The 21,422-nt window shown below is 37.6% G+C and overlaps 2 protein-coding genes across 3 annotated transcripts in view; one reads left to right on the forward strand and one right to left on the reverse strand.

Annotated features, from left to right (window-relative positions):
- Positions 1–13,385, forward strand: prkar1ab (protein kinase, cAMP-dependent, regulatory, type I, alpha (tissue specific extinguisher 1) b). Of its 2 annotated transcripts, none has more exons than XM_067430332.1 (11): positions 1–111; positions 1,462–1,661; positions 4,298–4,465; positions 4,546–4,637; positions 6,495–6,556; positions 6,649–6,695; positions 6,798–6,956; positions 7,070–7,130; positions 7,542–7,663; positions 7,743–7,824; positions 11,127–13,385. In XM_067430332.1, the coding sequence occupies exons 2-11, from the start codon at positions 1,488–1,490 to the stop codon at positions 11,297–11,299; spliced, it is 1,140 nt and encodes a 379-aa protein (XP_067286433.1). In that variant the 5' UTR covers positions 1–111; positions 1,462–1,487; the 3' UTR covers positions 11,300–13,385. The 2 variants fall into 2 exon arrangements, with proteins under 2 accessions (XP_067286433.1, XP_067286434.1); XM_067430333.1 differs by lacking the exon at positions 1–111 and adding an exon at positions 162–182.
- fam20a (FAM20A golgi associated secretory pathway pseudokinase) overlaps positions 12,288–21,422 on the reverse strand; it is a 21,415-nt gene continuing 12,280 nt past the window's right edge. The window contains exons 7-11 of the mRNA XM_067430331.1: positions 19,783–19,963; positions 18,526–18,635; positions 18,262–18,343; positions 17,086–17,145; positions 12,288–16,968 (exon numbers count right to left, since the gene is read on the reverse strand). Coding sequence (XP_067286432.1) covers positions 16,701–16,968; positions 17,086–17,145; positions 18,262–18,343; positions 18,526–18,635; positions 19,783–19,963 — 701 coding nt within the window. The 3' untranslated portion in view covers positions 12,288–16,700. The remainder of the gene's footprint in view (positions 16,969–17,085; positions 17,146–18,261; positions 18,344–18,525; positions 18,636–19,782; positions 19,964–21,422) is intronic.

Here is a 21,422-nt window from a genome sequence, read left to right on the forward strand (position 1 = left end):
GTGTTTTACCACTTCCGGTGGGCAGACGTCCAAACGACTGTGAAGAATAGTTGTTGCGCCGTCTCTGAATAACGCAATAACGCAGAAGCCGAGTGGCGTTATAAAGGCTCGGTAAGAAATAACGGTGCTTCAAATGTGATGTTTCGTCGAGTAGAGGTAGCGCCAAACATTTGGAACGATCGGTAAATGCTGTAAATGTCATTTGTTTATGATCCAGATAAAGATGGCGACCACTCAGCGGCCTTCGGTTAGATATTTGTAGCTAATGTTATTCTCAAATAGCATTTAACACGACGTTCAAGAGCCTGTTATGTTTTATTTGTTTTAAAGTTTGTATGTTTTAAGATTTAACCTTCTTCTAGTTAAGGTTTCGAGTACATTTTGGAAAACGTCATGTCTGTTCTGTTCTTTTGAGTTGCGTTTTGATATTTGTTATTAAAATGACATTGCATGTGTGTTACTTTAGATATTATAATTATTATATGTAAAATATTGATCAGAAAGAAACATTACTATTATAGTTAAATTTATTCTTAAGTACTCTATTTTTATTTATTTTTTTATAATGAAAATGTTATTGGAATAGTAGTTTACATAATATTTTCATATTTTGTTGGTCTTGTGAAATAATTTAACCATCATCCTAAATATATTGGTATTTTGATTGATGTTGAAGTGCAACATGATTTTATGTCAGCATAATAATAACAAGCAACCTGCAACATAAAGTATATTTTCTCTAAATATTATATGAATCATATGAAAATGCTCATAGTTCATGCGTGGATCATCAAACTGTCCAGGTGTGTTGAAACAAAGATAATCTCCAGATTATTTCTGACATCAATCTCATAAATGATGCAGTAATCCTGTTCCTGTCCTCCTTTGGACAGAATGTATTTTCATAATGTGTAGACATTAATGATATTGTTATTAATTCTGCAACATGCACTGATCAGAGTTTCTCAGTATTGTTTTATATAGTTTTTTTCCATCATAACAAAGAACATCCAACATCACTTGAATAATTTAGAATAGCATTATTATGGGTATTTTTACTATAGTTTTTTTTTTTTTTTTTTTTTGCTATTGGATTTTATATTAAGGGATATTTCTTGTAATTATTAATTTGAAAAAGAAAGAAAAACATTTCAGACATTCTGTATTTGTTATCCTGGATCATTCATAAGTTATAATATTTCACATAATCTTTTTTTGTATTCATGAAATACATACAGTAATTATACATAATACATATAGTGTGGGGAAAAACAAACATGATCAAAAATATACACAATAGACAACTGCTAAATAATGGGAAATAAAAAACATAATTGGTAAAGAGAGGAAGGAAAAAACAAACAAACAAAAATGTAGTAAAAAGAAACAACTTGTACTTAAAATATGTATTTCATGTAATCTGAGTTTTCGGTGTGTCATTGATTTGAATGCTATCTGCAGGTCAAAGGTCAGATCTAGCGTCCAGCATGGCGTCAGGCAGCGCGAGCAGCGAGGAGGAGAAGAGTCTGAGGGAGTGTGAGGTTTATGTGCAGAAGCACAACATCCAGCAGCTGCTGAAGGACTGCATTGTGCAGCTCTGCACCTCGCGGCCCGACAGACCCATGGCCTTCCTCAGGGAACACTTCGAAAAGCTGGAAAAGGTTTGTGCATTACAATCACTCTGACGTATATCAAAATCACAGCGATCCGGAACACTTTGCATAATGAAAATTGGGATGAACTCATTTAAACAATCAGGCGCTCACATAGATTGCAATCCATAGTTTTCAGTCACATGACTGTCGCAGAGAACTCCATTGAACTGCAGCACAAACCTGTCAAACTTGCATCTTAAAACTAAAAAAATGTGAACAAGAAGCACGTTTTGGGCACTATACAGCACCTGCTACAGTATTTCAATCACTAAACACAACGGGACGCTTGACGTGAAAACACTATAGGGTGAGTTGCACCAACAAGCATTCAGTTAAGAAAAGTTTTACGCTAATCTAGGATTTGTTGATATGTACTGGTGGCCGGGAAGTGCAAAACAAGTGTGAAACACTTTTACGAAACTTGAGATAAATTTACATTTTGGAAAACATTGGATATAGGACATCCACTTTCAACAAATAATTACTTATTCATAATAATTTGATTTTTTTCCCCAGCAAATTTGGCCTCATGTTATTAAATGTGTACAAATATGCATAACGTTTTTGTCAAAAGATTGTTTATTTAAAAACTAAATTAAATAACAATATAAATGAAAATTTGTCTTTATTATTATTACAAATTAGCATTTGTTTTTATATTTTTAAAGGGGGGGTGAAACACTCAGTTTCAGTCAATCTCATGTCAATCTTGAGTACCTATAGAGTAGTATTGTATCCTTCATATCTCCGAAAAGTCTTTAGTTTGATCATATTTATAAAAGAAATATGGGCTGTACCGAGTCTTTCCGGAAAAAACCGAGCGCCTGGAGGCGTATCGTGTGGGCGGAGCTAAAGAATGACAAGCGCGCAAAGCGGTGACGTCCTCAAGCGTGGAGAAACCCATCTATCTCAGCTAATACAGATAATGATCCACAATCAAATCTGAGGCTGAAATAAATTGAACAGGAGAAACGGCAACATCAGGATGTCCGTCTCTGTGGTATGTACTGTATTTAGGGGCCTTTGTGTGCAGTTTATGAGGACATGATTCGGTTTATGGACTATTGTATGTGACTAGACCTTAGAGGTAGCAAGCAAAACGGTTTTGCACGTCAGAGTCAGAATAGTGTAACGTTATACAGAGAACAACAATGGAGTAACCGTTAGCGCATTTGAATGACGAAGCACGCGATCGTATCCTTTACTGATGTTTACTCATGCGACGGTAGCCAATAGCAGAGACATTTGAAGTTGATTTACTCACCGGCATCTTCCAAAGCAGGACCGCTCTGTCAAAAACACACTTCTTTGGTATGATTTGGTGAAGTCCTGTGACAGCAGTGACCGTGGAAATCCACTTTGCGACGCGACTGAAGCGATGCCTTGAAGCTTCCCGTCATTTCTGCGTTCAAATCGGTTCAAATGCAGCGCTGCCTTCCCGGAATGCTGTGCTGAAGCGTTGAAGTCGCTCGACGTCACCCATAGGAATAAAGTGGAGCGCGGCGCGCCACATAAGTGTTCACGGACGACTGGATCTGCACCTGAGAGACTGTTTACAGCGTGCATTTCCTCTCTCTCCCTCTAGTCACGCGCGCGCACCCTACCGGGAGAAGAGCCCATACGGCCCATACAAGGACCTTCCGCTCTATCAACGTCAAGTAGACCCATATTCGAAAAAAACTCGCCGAAACTTGTGAGAAACCGGAAGGAGTATTTTTAACACAGAAATACTCCATCATACGTCCAACATTAGTTTTTGAAACTTTGTCTATGTTTAGGATGGGAATCCAAGTCTTTAACAGTGTAAAAAGCTCAGTATGCATGAAACAGCATTTCACCCCCCCTTTAAGTGTAAGTCTTAATATTTTTGTTGTTGTTGTTGTTATCATTTCTATTGGTGTTAATATATTTTTGTAAAAAAATAATAATAATAATTAGTTTTTTTAAAATTCTGTTTTAGTAAAAAAAAATAATTGAGAATTGATTTATTTTCAGTTAGCAGCCTAAACTAAATTAATATAAAAACTGTTGCTTCAGAAATTAACTTAAACAATTTATATCTGACATTGTTTTTAAATATTCTTTATTTCAGCTTTCTTCAAATTAACAAAGTAGTTTTAGCTATCGATAATAAACTTGACGTGGGTTTTTACCCTTTTATATGATTAAATAGCAGATAAAATGCTAACCAAAAAAGATATTATATATATATAGTCCTGAGTTTATCACAACAATCACACTGAGCATCTACAGCTCCTGAAACCATTCTCAAAGTTTTCAGTCATCCAGGAAATGAAATCATTCGAACAGTCCAAAACAGCGCTAATGTAAAGAAGGCATCACACACATCAGAGAGAATAAAGATTTAAAACATTTGTGGATTAAACAATACTTTTTATTTTTTTTAATGAAAAAACACTAACCATTTATTTTCTAAATAGATGTTATTCATAACTTCTTGACTGGAAACGTCATGCTTCTCTCTGACGATGTACATTTATTTCCTAATAACCTGTTTAGTTTGGATATATGATACAATGCAGAAGAACAGATCTGACGATACTTCTGTTTCATTGTGCTTCCCTTCAAATGTTTCTTTTTTTTTTTGGTACAAATTATGCACGCATGTCCTTCATGCACAGGAGGAAGCGAAGCAGCTGCTGAACCAGCAGAAAGCCAGCTCTCGCTCAGACTCTCGTGAAGATGAGGCGTCTCCTCCCATGAACCCCGTGGTGAAGGGCCGCAGGCGGAGAGGGGCCATCAGCGCCGAGGTCTACACCGAGGAGGACGCCGCCTCCTACGTCAGGAAGGTCTGTGTCTCTCAGAATGACATGATGTCTGAGGTCAGTCAGGACTCAATAAGTGAATCATACGTTCTGTCTCTGTGAAGGTCATCCCTAAAGACTACAAAACCATGGCTGCTCTGGCCAAAGCCATCGAGAAGAATGTGCTCTTCTCACATCTGGATGACAATGAAAGAAGGTGACTTCATTTTTTTCTGATTTAGTTTTTATAAAGCGAAACACTACATGCAAATGCATAGCTGTTTTTTCTGCTCAGGGGCGCGTTTCCCAAAAGAGTCGTTAGCCAACTTTGGTCACAAGTTTTGTCGTTACTCACGTAGTTCAATGATGTAGTGTTTTCCGAAACCATCGTTCCAACGAACGTTTGCAAACTTGTGTGGTTGCAGCGACTGCTCTCGAAGGCAGAGTTTCTTGTTTAAATAACGTAGACTTAATACATCCTCATCTTGAGCAAATTAAGCCAGCTGACATTCAGAAAAATCTATATTTTTTATTTGAATACATACAAATGTGATTTATGTCTATGAGATTTAAAGAAGAGTGTGCATGTGAAGACGTAGCATAGAAATCTAGACGCACCCTAGCGGCAGCAAATCTAATCTGCTCGCGAATGTCGTCTAGCAACTCTCAATACCCTTCTGAGCTGTAAGCGCCAAACTCTGGTCGGGCCAATCACATCGTGTATAGAGTCGGCGGGCGAGTTGCGTTTGCGTGCTTCTAGTAAACACAGAAGCTGGCGAACGGCGGCGGTCTTTCGAATCAGCTTTGACCGCGACTCTGGAAGACTTGGAGTTAAGCTTTTCTCTGAGAAAAGAACAAAGAACGGCACTGAAGTCATTCTTAAAAAGGGAAGATGTGTTCGGAGTTTAGCCGACCGGATACGACGAAAGTTTAATCTGTCACCGAGCTCTGTTTCACCTTCGTTGCTCTGGTTGGTTGTAGCCCTATCCTATCGCGTGCAGAGAGTTTGAAAGACAACCGTTTATCCGCCCCTCAGATTGAGCTGTCAATGTTGAGTTTCCAGACCAAACATCTTGATGTGGGTCTGGCTTGTCAGGCTACTGAAGACGTGCTCTAGTACGTAAAAACGAGCCTATGATTGAATCTGGAAATAAACAAAATCCAAATCCTCAGACACAATGTCCATCATTTATAGCAAAAAATCTAGCATGAATTCGATTAAAATAATTCATTAAAAACAGTTATTACTCCACCACCTGTGTGACGTCTTTAACCAACGTCATAACTTTTTCAGACCAGTGGAAAGAAAACATGCAAAATAGACCATTAAGGGTCTATTTGCATTTAGATCTGTGCTTACATTATATAATTGTATGTATAAATATATATATATATACGCTGACGTTTTAGGACTTTAGCTCTTTCACTGTATCCCCTCAGAGTTAGATAAGTCCATACATACCATTCTCATCTCCATGCGTGCCATAACTCTGTCTGACACACACACTGCTAGCTTAGCACAAAGACTGGAGGTTAACGGCTCCATCTAGCCTACTGGTCAATGACAAAATAGCGCCAACATTTTCCTATTTACATGTTGTGATGTGTATGGTTACATTGTGTACTAAGACCGACAGAAAATGAAAAGTTGTGATTTTCTAGACCGGAAAATGTTATCGTTATTTTTTCACTTATTGAGCAGTAGGCTAGATGGAGCCATTTACCTCCAGTCTTTGTGCTAAGCTAAGCTAGCAGTGGGTGGTACGTATGGCCTTATCTAACACTGAGGGATACAGTGAATGAGCTAAAGTCGCAAAAACTAAATATATTAAAAATAAATAATTTACTGACCAAAGTTTTCATAACACTTTATAGTAGTGTCCTTGTTACATGTACTTACTATAGTAATAACAGTACATTATGCATAACTACATCCAACAAACCTTCAACCAAACCCTAATCCTACCCTAACCCTATAGTGAGTGCACAGTTTATTATTAATCAGTATATAATTATACTGTAACAATGACACCTTAAAATAAAGTCTAACTAAATGTTCTGTTTTCACCTGCAGTGATATATTTGACGCAATGTTTCCAGTCACCTACATTGCAGGAGAGATTGTCATCCAACAAGGTAGAACATCGAAGACACTTATGAAGACTCATATTGACCATATTTGCACATTTATTTACCTTCACTTTTTTGTGTCACACTTGTTTTTCCAGGTGACGAGGGCGATAACTTCTATGTCATTGACCAGGGTGAAATGGATGTAAGTTACACCTCCTGAGTTTCAGATGTATTCATACAATCATGGAGATGGAGAGCATCAAGTCCCCTCCTGGATTTGTTCTCAATTAGTATTTCTCCGCAGGTGTATGTGAACAGTGAGTGGGCCACCAGCATCGGAGAGGGCGGCAGCTTTGGGGAGCTGGCCCTGATCTACGGCACCCCGAGAGCCGCCACCGTCAGAGCCAAGACCAACGTCAAGCTCTGGGGCATCGACAGAGACAGTTACAGGAGAATACTGATGGTATCTGCCCGTCTCACACACACACACACACACACATACACACACACACACACACACCACTGCAGAGTTTAACTGGCAATTCATATTATAAAATATCCTGTGTTTGATGATAGGGAAGCACTTTGAGGAAGAGGAAGATGTACGAGGAGTTCTTGAGCAAAGTATCAATTTTAGGTAACTATCTTTTTTTTCATCTATATCCAGCCATCCGTCTACCAATCAGTCTGTTATTTTATATATCTGTCTGTCTGTCTGTCTGTCCATCCATCCATCCATCCATCCATCCATCCATCCATCCATCTATCTATCTATCTATCTATCTATCTATCTATCTATCTATCTATCTATCTATCTATCTATCTATCTATAAATCTATCCATCCATCCATCCATCCATCCATCCATCCATCCGCTTTTGTCCATCCATCCATAATTGTATCTGTCTGTCTGTCTATCTATATATATATGTATATATTTATCTCTGTCTGTCTATTGTATTTTCTATTCAACTTCTGTTACTATAAGTGACACAGAGAGAGAGATGTCTGTAGAGTTCCTGTAACATGAGCGTATCTGATCATCACAGAGTCTCTGGATAAGTGGGAGCGTCTGACGGTGGCTGACGCTCTAGAGCCGGTGCAGTTTGAGGACAGTCAGAAGATTGTGGTGCAGGGAGAACCAGGGGACGAGTTCTTCATCATCCTGGAGGTGAAGTCTCCCGTCTGCTGCAAGCGTGTCAGTGTTTGTGCAAGTGTTGTGATTTCTAAAATCATGTCTCTTTCCTCAGGGATGTGCAGCTGTTCTGCAGCGCAGGTCAGAAAATGAGGAGTTCGTAGAGGTCGGCAGGTTAGGACCGTCAGACTACTTCGGTAAGTGTTGAAAAGCATGGATGTTCCAGTACACATTCTTAAAGGGATAGTTCATCCAAAAATGAAAAAAGGAGAGGCCACAATTTATTTCGATTAGTCCACTTTTAGACTTTGCAACCGCATGTCAACTAATGCTGCCCTCACATGCTATAACGTAAATACGAGTTTCCTAGGTAAAAACTGCACATGTTTACCACTGGGAAGTTCAGAAATCATTTTGATACCCAATTCTTGAGATGAGCGTGCCTTAAACTTTAAACATGATGGCAGGAAGAACTGCTGCTTATTAGTATTCCCCCCAAAACTGCTATATCGTCTGTCATTGATGTAGTGCATATTCACATGAGTAATCGTTTGAAGCGTATTGGATGTTTTACACACAACAAAAATAGCCTGCATTTGACCGAAATAACAGATTCAGCAGAATGCAGACTATCTGGCATCGTAAATGTTTATATGGTTGTCAGTGCATGTGAGACTGTAGCCTGGCTCTGCCCTCCTTTGTACTTCCGCTCAATTTTCATTTTCCTTCAGTACGTCTGGGACTGCTGTGTAGTCTTAGGTTTTCTCCGAACAAATTTTTACCGGCCCAATCAGCGAACAGAGGGAGTGTCTGAGAACGATGACGTTGATGTCGAGCGCTAGTTTGAGATGTAGTTCAGTAATGGCGGCGGAGAAAGATGCAAACTAAACCATTCATTGCATTGTGGCACCGCTGCCGAATATCCAGAAGTTAAAGCGGAGCAATAACAGTCTTTGCTGGGGTTTGTTGGTGGCCATGATGTTGTGGCCCTCCAACAGGGTAAATTCGGGAAAAGTTTGATTTTCCAGATCGCTTCGTTAGTGATGAAGGACTTGCTAAAGCTATTCGGACGGTAACTGTTTCTTGTGGGGTCGGAAGGTATTGCCATCATTTAAGTTACAGGGACTGGTCAGTTATTTTATTGCCGTCCGTCTCTCACCACCCGCGGAAAAATCCCCGGCCGAGTTACCGACTGCTTTTGACAAACGCAAGGTCGTGTTGATGTAACAGCTGTCCGAATCCACATCTCTAAGTTTTCAACAATATATCACTTCAAAATTCACTGTTTGTAATCATTTTTGACCACTGCAGAACACCATACGCTTGCTTTGCTGTTATTAGGATGCATTTCTAGACTTGTATTTCCTTAAAATGCTGGCAAGTATTTAGAAGAGCAATATATTTCATCACCGCTCAAACAAATTAAAATAAAAGCACTTAAACATTTGAATTGGTCCGTTATTTATAGCAGCATTTATTATCATACCAAGCATATGACATTTTATTTACAGCATACAATGATGTTACGGACCACGTGAGCGCCGCGTTCCCGATCACAAAGCTCTCCTGTCCACCGTGGCGTGAATAAATCACAATCCGAATGCACAAGTTTTAGGTTTTATCCTATAGTTTTATTACTGAGGTGGCATGCACATGTGCACTTTTATTTTGTCGGGTTTCCATGAGTGAAACAGGCGAAGGCCGCATGACATACGTCACGACCAAACGTTAGCGATTGGTTATGGCAGATCCAGAGTGGCTCAGGGCAGATCCAATAGTTTTAAACCTCAACAGGGTGCCCACCTTCGCGGAAATAAACCATTGTCAATGGAGAGTGGCCAGACTCTATGTACAAATGAAATGTACGAGAGTCTGGTAAAACCAGGCTAGTGAGACTGCATATAATTTTAGCTTTAATAAGATAGAATAGGCAAGAATAAGCCTGGTGTCCTCCATGACTCCTGTTCATTCCAACTACAAAGCATTTGAATGCAACAAGCTCATAATCACAACTTCTGAAGGGGGAATTATCAAATTACGATAACATGTGAAGGCAGCATAACTCTCGTTAGACTATAAGTAGACTGTTGGTTGTCTGTTGTGGAGCATCAGAAAGTGTTAGTAGATATTAAGCAGACACTACTAATATTCTCATGACTGCAAGTTGAGATGCAGATGCAAAGTTACTTACAGTTAGTAGTAGAATGTCTAAAGTGAACTATTGAACATTACATTTTATTATGTACTTGCATAGTAATTAAAGACACCTAATATAAAGTGTGACTGGTCTCTGAATATGATCTGACAGTAAAATTCAGAGGCCTGGTTTCACAGACAGGCTTAAGCCCCGTTTTCACTGAGATTTGTTTGTCCCAGGAACTTTTTTCCCCAGACCTGTTGCTGTCTGCATTTCCATCACGGTCTAAAGTACCGTGAAGATTAGTCCGGTGATGTAGGACTTCACGCGACTTTCCAGAGCCCACTGGATTTCAAAAAACTTAAAAAAAAAAAAAACTTTACCTCGCAGCCAGGGCCGTTTTGAGGAGGAAATTCTCACCTGAAAACTTTATTTAGACCCCGGTTCCTGCGGTCAAAACCACCCCAGAGTCCCTATTTCCTTAAAAAAAATTCCTGCGGTGGAAACGCGGCTTTAGATTAAGCCAGGATTAGGCTTTAGTTACAACGGAGTACCTTTTATAAACAAGCCTTAGAAACAACAATTACTGATGTGCCTCATGAGAAAAAACAATGGCACTGACAAAAAAGTTAAAACAGTCTGAGACTATCTTAAGCCTTGTCTGTGAAACCGGGGGGAAATCTATTTTATTGCTTATTGATTATAATGTGATGCTTAGTAGTTATTTATGAAGCTATAGTGCAATTAATTAAAGGCACAATATGTAATTTTTGCTACTAGAGGTCACTTATTCAAAACAAAGGTATAACTTGATGACACCTTTTATGTCACCTGTTTTATCATATCACACATTTGAGTGTGTTAAAGTGATGTTATAATGCTACTCAGTCCGTCAGCTCGGCGCTACTATGAGACACTTGTTCACACTGCAGTGAGCGAGATCATATTAGGCGGTAAAACATGGTACTCTGTGTGGTAAATTAAGAACACCAGATTAAGACTAACTGTGTTGAGCTGGAGAACAATCATTAGTTTCTGTCCATCAATGATCCAAACAGTTGGTCACCTGTCTAATAAAACACATCAGATATTAAAGCGTCTTTGTGTTTCAATGGAAATCGAGGGTAATGCTAATATGATGTCATTGATAGGCGACTGTGTCCTGGTTAAAATTGCTCAGGATTGAACATTCTATTTACACAACATTGTTCTTGTGGTTTTTGGATATTTTAGAAGAAAAGTCTTACATATTGTGCCTTTAAGTCTCAAAAATCCATATATTAAACTAAAAATAATACAAATAACATAACAAATATGAGTTTTAATATTTGTGTGTTTCTTGCACTTGTTCACTCTCACCAGGCGAGATCGCTTTGCTGATGAACCGACCCCGTGCGGCGACCGTGGTGGCCCGCGGGCCGCTCAAATGCGTCAAGCTGGACAGGCCGCGCTTCGAGCGTGTGCTGGGACCGTGTTCGGACATCCTCAAACGCAACATCCAACAGTACAACAGCTTCGTGTCGCTCTCCGTCTGAGAACCCCCGCCCCCTGAACACCTGAAAGGGTTAGTTCACCCAAAAATGAAATTGATCTCATTATTGACTCACCCTAATGTCGTGCCACACCAGTAAGTTTAAGATATTTTATATTTAGTCCGAGAGCGTATGCAAGTGTATACACACTATACTGTCCATGTCCAGAAAGGGAATAAAAACATCATCAAAGTAGTCCATATGAGACATCAGTGGGTTAATTAGAATCTCTTGAAGCATCGGAAATACATTTTGGTCCAAAAATAACAACAACTACGACTTTATTCAGCATTGTCTTATCTTCCGGGTTTGTTTTCAAACCTCAAATAAGGATTTGAACGGTTATGAATCAGCAGATTGATTCATGATTGGAATCATGGACAGTATAGTGTGCATATACTTTCATTGAAGGAACAGAACAGCTCTCGGACTAAATCTAAAATATCTTAAACTGTGTGTGAAGATAAACGGAGGTCTTACGGGTGTGGAACGATATTAGGGTCAGTCATTAATGACATCAATTTCATTTTTGGGTGAACTAACCCTTTAACCGCAGGGTCCACCTCACCGTTAGCTCTTCATCACACCACCTATTCCTGAGCTCATTATCGTCACGCGCTTCATTAAGTGCTTCCCATGTCGAGAGCTTTAACAGCCGCTTTCATCGTCGGACATTTAGAGCCAAATCAATGAAAGGACAGACAATCAAATGGCATCCTTTACTCTGCAGTGTTTTTACCTTTCATTCCAAGCAGTAAACGAACAGTAGAGGAGTATAAATATATTTATAGTAAAACCATTTTGAATTCCTTTACCCTCACAGTGCAGGTTAGTTTTTTAAGACTAGTTTTATAAGATTAACTGCCTACATATATGACAGAGTAAGATAGACGGGTGATGTTTGGCTGTACTGACATTCTGATTCTTCTATTCAAGCCTTATTTCCCCTCTCAGTTTAGGAACATATAGGAATTGTATGCTGTTTTATTTCTTATTATCATTCCAGCACACGCTCTTGTGTTCAGTTGCTTATCGTAATAAAGTACCAAGGCCGTTCCCCATATAGGATTTTAATCGTGGATGATCAAATTTTGAATCCAAGAAAACTGAAAACGATGGGCGTTTCTGTTCTGTTACAATGCCAGTGCCAAACGTTGGACAGAGATGACACTCCTGCGTGTGTTCCTGCATGTGCGCCGCCACCGAATGGGAATCGCTTCCGGTCGGGATGATCCAGTATTTTCCTTTTTGTCAGTATATGCTGAGAAATACCAGTTTTATTTTTTAACAAGCTTATTTTTCCACAAAGGTGCACAGTGGCGTATTTAGTCGCATGTCATAATTTCAAGTGTTTCTGTGGCCATTTTTAAACGGGCTTGTCGCTGTTTTAATGTTGAACTAAAACAACGGAAAGGATTATAAAGTTAACGTCAACGCCGAGGTCTCACAAACACAGGCGGCCGCGTTCGTGAAACAGAAAACCAATCCATTCTGCTCACGTTTCACGAATGACATCTTTGATACATTTTTATAAAAGTTAAACGAAACCTTGGCGGTTTGATGTTTTCGTGTCCGTGTTCTGTTCTTGCTGTTCAACAGTCCAGAGTGATCAATGTTTGATTCTCTTTATTTACAAAATGTTCCTCGTTTTAGCTTTTGAGAAACGCAGATTAAAGGTGTGACACAAAGGTTTTCCAGATTCTTTCAGCTGCATCTTTGTAACGTTTATTAGGCTGGTTTCCCCTGAAGTGAGTGGGCCAGAAGCTCACAGGCACGTGTGTTTTCTGTTCGTCTTAATGGACTGATGAATTAGATCAGGGCTGGCCAATCCTGTTCCTGCAAAGTTTAGCTCCGCCCCGATCAGCTGACGAAGACCTTCAGGAGCGCTTGATCGTCACACACGGGTGTGTGTTGGATCAGAACTCCTTCAAACCCAAACTAGTTCTTATGAGCTGCTGATATATTACAGACCTCAAATGATGTTTTATTTGTCGATGTTACCCAAATGTGTCGTTTCATTTCCAGCGAGTTCTGCGCAGAATATCCAAATGGCAGTTTAAGCAATAAAAAGGTTGGAATATTGAACAATCGGCTGCAGTGGAAAGCTTTCTTTTCAGACAGATGCTCAATATTTATTTCAGGTTATCATATAGATGTGCCAGACACAAGGGGGCAGTGTTCATCTGAGAGGGGTTTAAATGGGAACATGTCTGTCATGAGCTCATTGTGCAGTCCAGTTATCATAACTTACGGCCTTTTAATGAATTCTGTGTTCATTTTACTTCTGGTTCATTTCTCACAGAAAAGGAGCCGGTCCACTTGAGGACATTGCTTTTGCATTGAGGAGATTTCTTTAAAGTAATTCATATTTTCATTCATCAAGCACACATTAAACTGATCAAAAGTGACAGTAAACCCATTTATAATGTTATAAATAAAAAATAAAATAAATGCTGTTCTTTTAAACTTTCTATTCATCCAAATAGATATATATCAAGGACTGATATTGATAATATTCATAAATGTTTCTGAGCAGCAAATCATCATATGAGAATGATTAGTGAAGGATCATGTGACACTGAAGACTGGAGTAATGATGATAAATTCAGCTTTGAGCACAGGAATAAATCACACTTTACTATATATTCAAAGAGAGAACACTTCTTTTAAATTGTAATAATATTTCACAATATTACTGTATTTATGATCAAACAAATGCAGCTTTGGTGAGCAGAAGAGCTGCTCTTGCTGATCCCAAATTATTGAACGTTAGTATTTATTACACATTTTGATACTCAAAGTATATGATGATCTGTGCTCTTGATGCGTTCTGAACATGAGTGTCGTAATGATAATATACACACTATTTACTGCAGGAATATGATATCCTGTGTGCTGAAATCATTATTTTTATAGCCTCAAATGATAAAAAAAAGTACCAGCTACTGCTTCAAGTTATTTCCAGTTCCCATCCAACAGATGGCAGTGAATAATTGATGAAATTTAAATGAATATTATAAATCATGTACTAGCTTAGACAAGTCAGAGCTGCTGGAGTGAAGAAATCATATCATATTTTATTACTATGCGTAAGATAATTTACGTTTGTATGTGTCATATGAGGCGTTCTGTCAGGAAATGTGCTGAATCAGAAAATATGCAAATGTTCTGCCATTTTAATGAGGCAATCTGACAAATAGTCCTGAATAAGGTCTGATTTAGTTTTTCAGATGTAGTTCAGAATTCAGAAATGCACATTTTGAGCATTTGATTTACAGTGGGTTTTTTCCACTAGCTGATGACGTGTTTGAGCCGGCTTGAACTCGGCGAAACACAAGTTGCGACAATGCTCGGGAAACTTCAAATGATTTGGTTTTATTGATGTTCAAAGTTCCAGTCGACAGCCTGTGAAGTAGGAGCAGATGAGCCGTCTGGAAAAGAGACACGAGTCTCTCTCTGCTGCTGATGTGGCCTGTTTGTGCGCTCCATCATCAGCTCAGCCGCCACTAATGGCTGTTTGTGTTAACATGGACAGAAAGGGAACGGATAATCAGAGGAAACGCTTCTCACTGTGCAGTTAAAGCACCACATGAACTGACGTCAGGAGATCTGAACATCTTATCTGCATCTTCTGTCTGGCCAGCTCAGGACACACACACTTAAAGCTGCCGTTAGGGAAATCTCACACACACCTTTAGCCAATCATGAGATACAATGAAATAAACACCAGATAAAAAAAACAGAATTAGGAAATAAAACATTGAAATGATCACAATCAACAGTCAGAATTATGACAACTTTATAGAACTGATTTTTTACTTTATATATTTTACTGGCTCATCATTTAGACTTTTTGTCATATTTTAATTATCAAAATGCAATTTCAACTTTTTATCTCAATTTCAATGTTTTTCATAATTTTGACTTTTTATCTATGACTTATAATTTTGACAGATGTGATCATTTTGACAGTCAATTTCAATTCATAAATGTCTGTCATAATTTTGACTTCTATTAATAAGGATATTAATATAATAGGGATAGTGATGATATTTCCTATTAAAGGTCTTATTTTAACTATTACTTTCTCAAAATTAAATTTCTCAAAATCTAAATTTTATCATCATTTTGACTTTTTTCCAATTAAAGGTGTAGCTAGAACACTTTAAAGTAATACCACAGACCTTTTAGATTCATCATGAAATGCAAAGTAGAAAATATGAGATTAAAAAGTCAGAATTCTACAATAAAAACCTGAAACCATAAAAACCAAGTCAAAATTGTGACAAAAAGTACAATTATAATAAATATTTCAACTATACAAAATCAATTTTTACTTTATATGATCATTTGACTGGCTCATAATTGTGACTTGTTTGTCAATTTCTTGTTTTAATTATCAAAATGATTAAATGCAATTTCAACTTTTTATCTCAATTTCAATGTTTGACATAATTTAGATTTTTTTTTTAAAATCTATAAATTATAATTTTAACAGATGTGATGCTTTTGACTTTGTAAATTTCGATTCATGATCATGGCTTTGTCATAATTTTGACTTCTATTTCACTTAAAGGTATTAATAGGGATTTTAATATAATAGAGATATTGATGTTTTTTTTTTTTAAATAACAGACATTTTTAGCCACTCTAAAGTGAATAAATATAAGATTTAAAAATTTAAAACGTTGATAATATGAGATCCCAAGTCATAATTTTGTTGTAGATGGCTATAAAAAAAATAAAAAACTTGTGTACTGTGCTAATTAATTGAGACTTCTTCCAGCTCTTACAGGTTGTTGGCCTTGTTTGTTTCGTTGCTTCTATTGCTCTCCCCTTTTTTGTAAGTCGCTTTGGATAAAAGCGTCTGCTAAATGATTAAATGTTAATGTAAATGCATAATCATGACAGTCAAAATTAGGAAACGAAATGTCATAACGGCATAAGTTCTACTTTTTAGAATTGACCTCATCATTGACTTGAATACAATTTTGACCATCTCTACTTTATCTCAAAATTAAAAATGCAATATCTACATTTGTTCTTATGGTTTCGTCTTTAAACAATTCATAATTACAACTTTTTTACTTTTATCTCATAATATCAATTTATATGATAATTTTGACTGCATTAAAATTTGAATTTTTGTCAGTTTTGACTTATAAATATGGCTTTTATGTCATAATTTTGACTTTTTATTTCACTTAAAGGTGTTGCTAGGGAACTTTTTAAAGTAGTATCGCACAGACCTTCTTTAGCCAATCAGAAGTGTGAATAATTTTCCTCTTGATGTCTTTATATATGTCATGATTTTGGACAGGAGGAGTTTATTAGTCTGGAAGTTGGCGTAACATCACTTCTCTGATATCTCCTCCTCACATCCACGCGGACTCTTCTCGTTCTGTCACCTCTTATTGCCTCCTCGATGGCTTGTAGTTAGTCTGGATGATTCCACAAAGTCTGTGATCACCACATGTGGTTCTCCCAGCTTCTTCACACACTTGCCCACTGTCCTGAGCACCTGGGCCAGCCGGCGGTCCAAGGCCTGCAGGTGCTCCTCCGTCAACACTGGTGCGAGAGGGTCTCTGGAGAGGGACTCCCTCATAACGTCACTCAGGCGGTACTCGGACTCGGACAAAAGATTCAGTCTGGAGAGCGTAGAGCGCTTGATCCTGGAAGAGGTCATGGCTTTTGTAATCTTTATACTTTTTTAAAATGATTATTTGTCTCTTTAAATGTGCTTCAGAGTAATCCAAATCATTTTTGCAATATTAGAGAAAGATCCTTACATGCAGCATTGTGTCAGTGGAGCAAGAATGGACATCTCATCATGGGAATGCCGTCCAAATCTGCAGCACACAAGAAGATGGAGGAGCCATGAGGAAAAAAACATCATGCTTTGGTAAATCACGATTGGGAGATAAATATTATTGTCTGTATAAAGTTCAAATTATGACATACCATCATAAAAATGAGATATGTCATTAATTATGACACTTATAATTATGAGATACTAAGTCATGACAGTCGAAATTATGAGATAAGTCATAATCATGAATAAAAATCTATTTTTGTCATATTTAGACCTATGTCAATTTTGGCTTTTTATCTCAAGTATGAAGTATTTCATATTTTGTGTCATCATTTTGACTTTTTCAGCATAATTTTGACCTTTTTTCATCATTTGGATATTTTATCTCATAAATCCTTTTAACTGTCAAATTCAACTTTTTTAGTTTTTATTTCACAATTTGAACGTTGTTATTTTTGATCGAAATTAGGATGTTTTGTCTCATAATTTTAACTTATGCCAATTTCCACTTTTATCTCACAATTAGTACTTTGTCGTAATGTTTTTATGTGATGATTCCTTTTTATCACATAGTTTAGACTTTTTATGGCATACCTATGATTTCCCAAAGCATTACATTGTCAGAAATTAATATAATTTCAACATAATTTAGATTTTTCATCATAATTTTGATCTTTTGTCATTATTTAGACATTTTATCTCATACCTATCAATTTCTATTAATCAATTTTAACTGTCAATTTCAAAGTTTGTACTTTTTGAAATTTTAGCAAAATTAGGAATTTTTGTTATAACTTTAACTTATGCCAATTTCCACTTTTATCTCATAATAAGTACTTGTCAAAGTTTGTGTATGTATTTGTTTTTATGTAATAACTTCTTTTTCACTTAATTTAGATTTTTTATGTCATCATTATGATTTACCACAGCATTACATTGTCAGAAATGCAATGAAAAAGGCCACAGAATTGCATTTTTGCATTCTAAAGACCCTTTTGATATGGGCACTGCATGTTTTGGTAATGTGAAAGATGATGCAAAAGACATAAGTGCAATGTCAAATGTTTACATAGAGAAACAATAGAAAAGTTGAATGCAAAAATGCATAGTCTGTGAGCGGCCCCAGAAACGTATAGTACAGATGAGCACAAACCCTCTGGCGTTGTCTAAGTGAAGAAGGAAACCATCATCTCCAAACTTGGTGAAAATTTCGTAGTGGTGCCTGTCCATGTTTCCTACAACATGAAGGACAATCATTTCCTCTTTACGGTCAGCACGCAACTCTAGCTTTAAAGATTTCCTAATGCTCACTTGGGTGCAAAATCATCAACACTATATTCATTGTGTCAAGCATGAAATCATTTTTACAAGTTTTGGCATGAAACAAATAGCGTCAAGTTTTAGCGAGTTTACATGCCTGTGAGAAAGTCAAAAACGGCCATGTCAATAATGTTGAGCAGTCTGTTCCCAGAGTTGTAGGGATAAAGCTTTTTGACTGTGTCGCAGTATGACGGATTGACCTCCCACCTAAGATAGAAAGAGAGAGAGAAACAGAAGATGTTAATTGCTTCAAGCTGTTGGACTCATCTGAACATTTCTGAACTTTAGACCCTTTTGTGAGAATGACAAACATTTTTGTTCCTTTGCCATCAAGAGCTGGATTACTCAAACCCAAATAAGGATGTTCTACGTTACATAAAACAACAAATGTTTTATTTTCTTTATAAATCAAGATCAACTCCTTAAACACATTCCTGGGCTCATTGTGCGATTGATCGGTTCAAGTAATTCCGAAGAGAAAATAAATGTGTGTGAAGAGAGATGTGGTGTGTGTGTGTGTGTGCCCTTGTTTATATTACATTGTGGGGACCAAATGTCCCCATAAGGATAATAAAACCTGAGATCACCTATATTGTGGGGACCAGCCGACGGTCCCCACTTTTCAAACGGCTTATAAATCATACAGGATGAGTTTTTTTGAGAAAGTAAAAATGCAGAATGTTTCCTGTGATGGGTAGGTTTCAGGGGCAGGGGCAGTGTAGGGGGATAGAAAATACAGTTTGTACGGTATAAAAACCATTACACCTATGAGAGTCCCCACAAAGATAGTGAACCAGACGTGTGTGTGTGTGCGTGCGTGCGTGCGTGCGTGCGTGCGTGCGTGCGTGTGTGTGTGTGTGTGTGTGTGAGAGAGCCTGTTTATGTGGTTTATGAGGACACATTTGTATAACTACATGGGTATTACACTGGTATTACACTATAAATGTGGTTTATGAGGACATATCAAATGTCCTCATAATTCAAATGGCCTTAAAAACATACTAAATGATGTTTTTTTTGAGAAAGTAAAAATGCAGAATGTTTCCTGTGATGGGTAGGTTTAGGGGTAGGGGCAGTGTAAGGGGATAGAAAATACGGTTTGTACAGTATAAAAACCATTACGCCTATGGAGAGTCCCTGTAAACCACATAGACCAACGTGTGTGTGTGTGTGTGTGTGTGTGTGTGTGTGTGTGTGTGTGTGTGTGTGTGTGTGTGTGTGTGTGTGTGTGTGTGTGTGTGTGTGTGTGTGTGTGTGTGTGTGTGTGTGTGTGTGTGTGTGTGTGTGTGTGTGTGTGTGTGTGTGTGTGTGTGTGTGTGTGTGTGTGTGTGTGTAAGTAAAGGTCTCAGCGTACTCCTCTCTGCCGGTGAAGCTGTAGGCGCGGATCCAGGGGTTTGGGATGGAGATCCGCGGGGCGATGCTCAAGCCGGGCAGGTAAGCAGACATGGACCCCTCCAGCAGATCGGGGTGACCACACACTGCATACTCCGACTTGCACACGTATAAACACTTAGCGAAGAAACACGTGTTGTTGGCTGGTGAGGGACAAAGAAACGCTTTCACTCTGATAGAAAACAGACCCTCATCTTTCCATCGGGTCATTTTGACCCGAAACTCTATTTTTTCTATTTCTATTAAAACTGAGTGTTCATTGCAGTGGTCCAAGACCCTAGGACTTTTATCACACTTGAAACACAAATACACAACAACAACAAAAAGACTGGATTTGAGGAGTTTTGTGGTTGAAATTTTAAAAGTTACAAATCCTTCACTTATGGGTCAATTTGACCCCTTAGTAATGAAAGGAATTTGAGGAATGCTTTAGTACACATCGAAAAACCTGAAAATGCAACTAAAATGCTAAAATTTTACCCAAAAATATATTTTATAATGTCTACATGTGAATCTGAATGCATGCTGAAGAGAACAAATGAATGCATGCTTTCTGGACAAAAAAAAAGAGTATAATTTTTAGGGCTTCGGGTCATTTTGACCCGTGAGGGAAGGATGAGAAATACAGTAATACAATTTAAACTAAATCGTCTCTATGATAATAACATATTGTAAAATGTAATAATAAAATTAAAATCTATCTAGGCATAAAAATATGATATGATTTCTTCACTCCAGCAGCTCTGACTTGTCTAAGCTAGTACATGATTTATAATATTCATTTAAATTTCATCAATTATTCACTGCCATCTGTTGGATGGGAACTGGAAATAACTTGAAGCAGTAGCTGGTACTTTTTTTTTTTAATCATTTGAGGCTATAATAATAATGATTTCAGCACACAGGATATCATATTCCTGCAGTAAATAGTGTGTATATTATCATCACGGCACTCGTGTTCAGAACGCATCAAGAGCACAGATCATCATATACTTTGAGTATCAAAATGTGCAATAAATACTAACGTTCAATAATTTGGGATCAGACAGATTTTTGATAGAAGTCTCTTCTGCTCACCAAAGCGACATTTGTTTGATCATAAATACAGTAATATTGTGAAATATTATTACAATTTAAAATAGCTGTTTTCTATGTGGATGTGTATTTTAAAATGTAGTTTATTCCTGTGATCAAATCTGAATTTATCATCATTACTCCAGTCTTTCGTGTCACATGATCCTTCACTAATCATTCTCATATGATGATTTGCTGCACAGAAACATTTATGAATATTATCAATGTTGAAAACAGTTTCACATTTTTCTGTAAACTGTGATTCTTTTTGGTTTTAAAGGATCATTTGATGAATAGAAAGCTCAAAAGCTGGAGTGTGGTGAGCATTCTGGCGCAATATGGCTGCCGTCATATCATCCAGGTGGATGCTGCACATTGGTGGTGGTTGAGGAGATTCCCCCCTTCAATGTAAAGCGCTTTGGGTGTCTAGAAAAGCGCTATATAAATGGAATGAATTATTATTATTTTTATTATAAAAGAGCAGCATTTATTTGAAATAGAAATCATTTGTAACATTTTAAACCTCTT

The sequence above is a fragment of the Pseudorasbora parva genome, chromosome 21 (genome assembly GCF_024679245.1).
Source record: "Pseudorasbora parva isolate DD20220531a chromosome 21, ASM2467924v1, whole genome shotgun sequence".
NCBI lineage: Eukaryota > Metazoa > Chordata > Actinopteri > Cypriniformes > Gobionidae > Pseudorasbora > Pseudorasbora parva.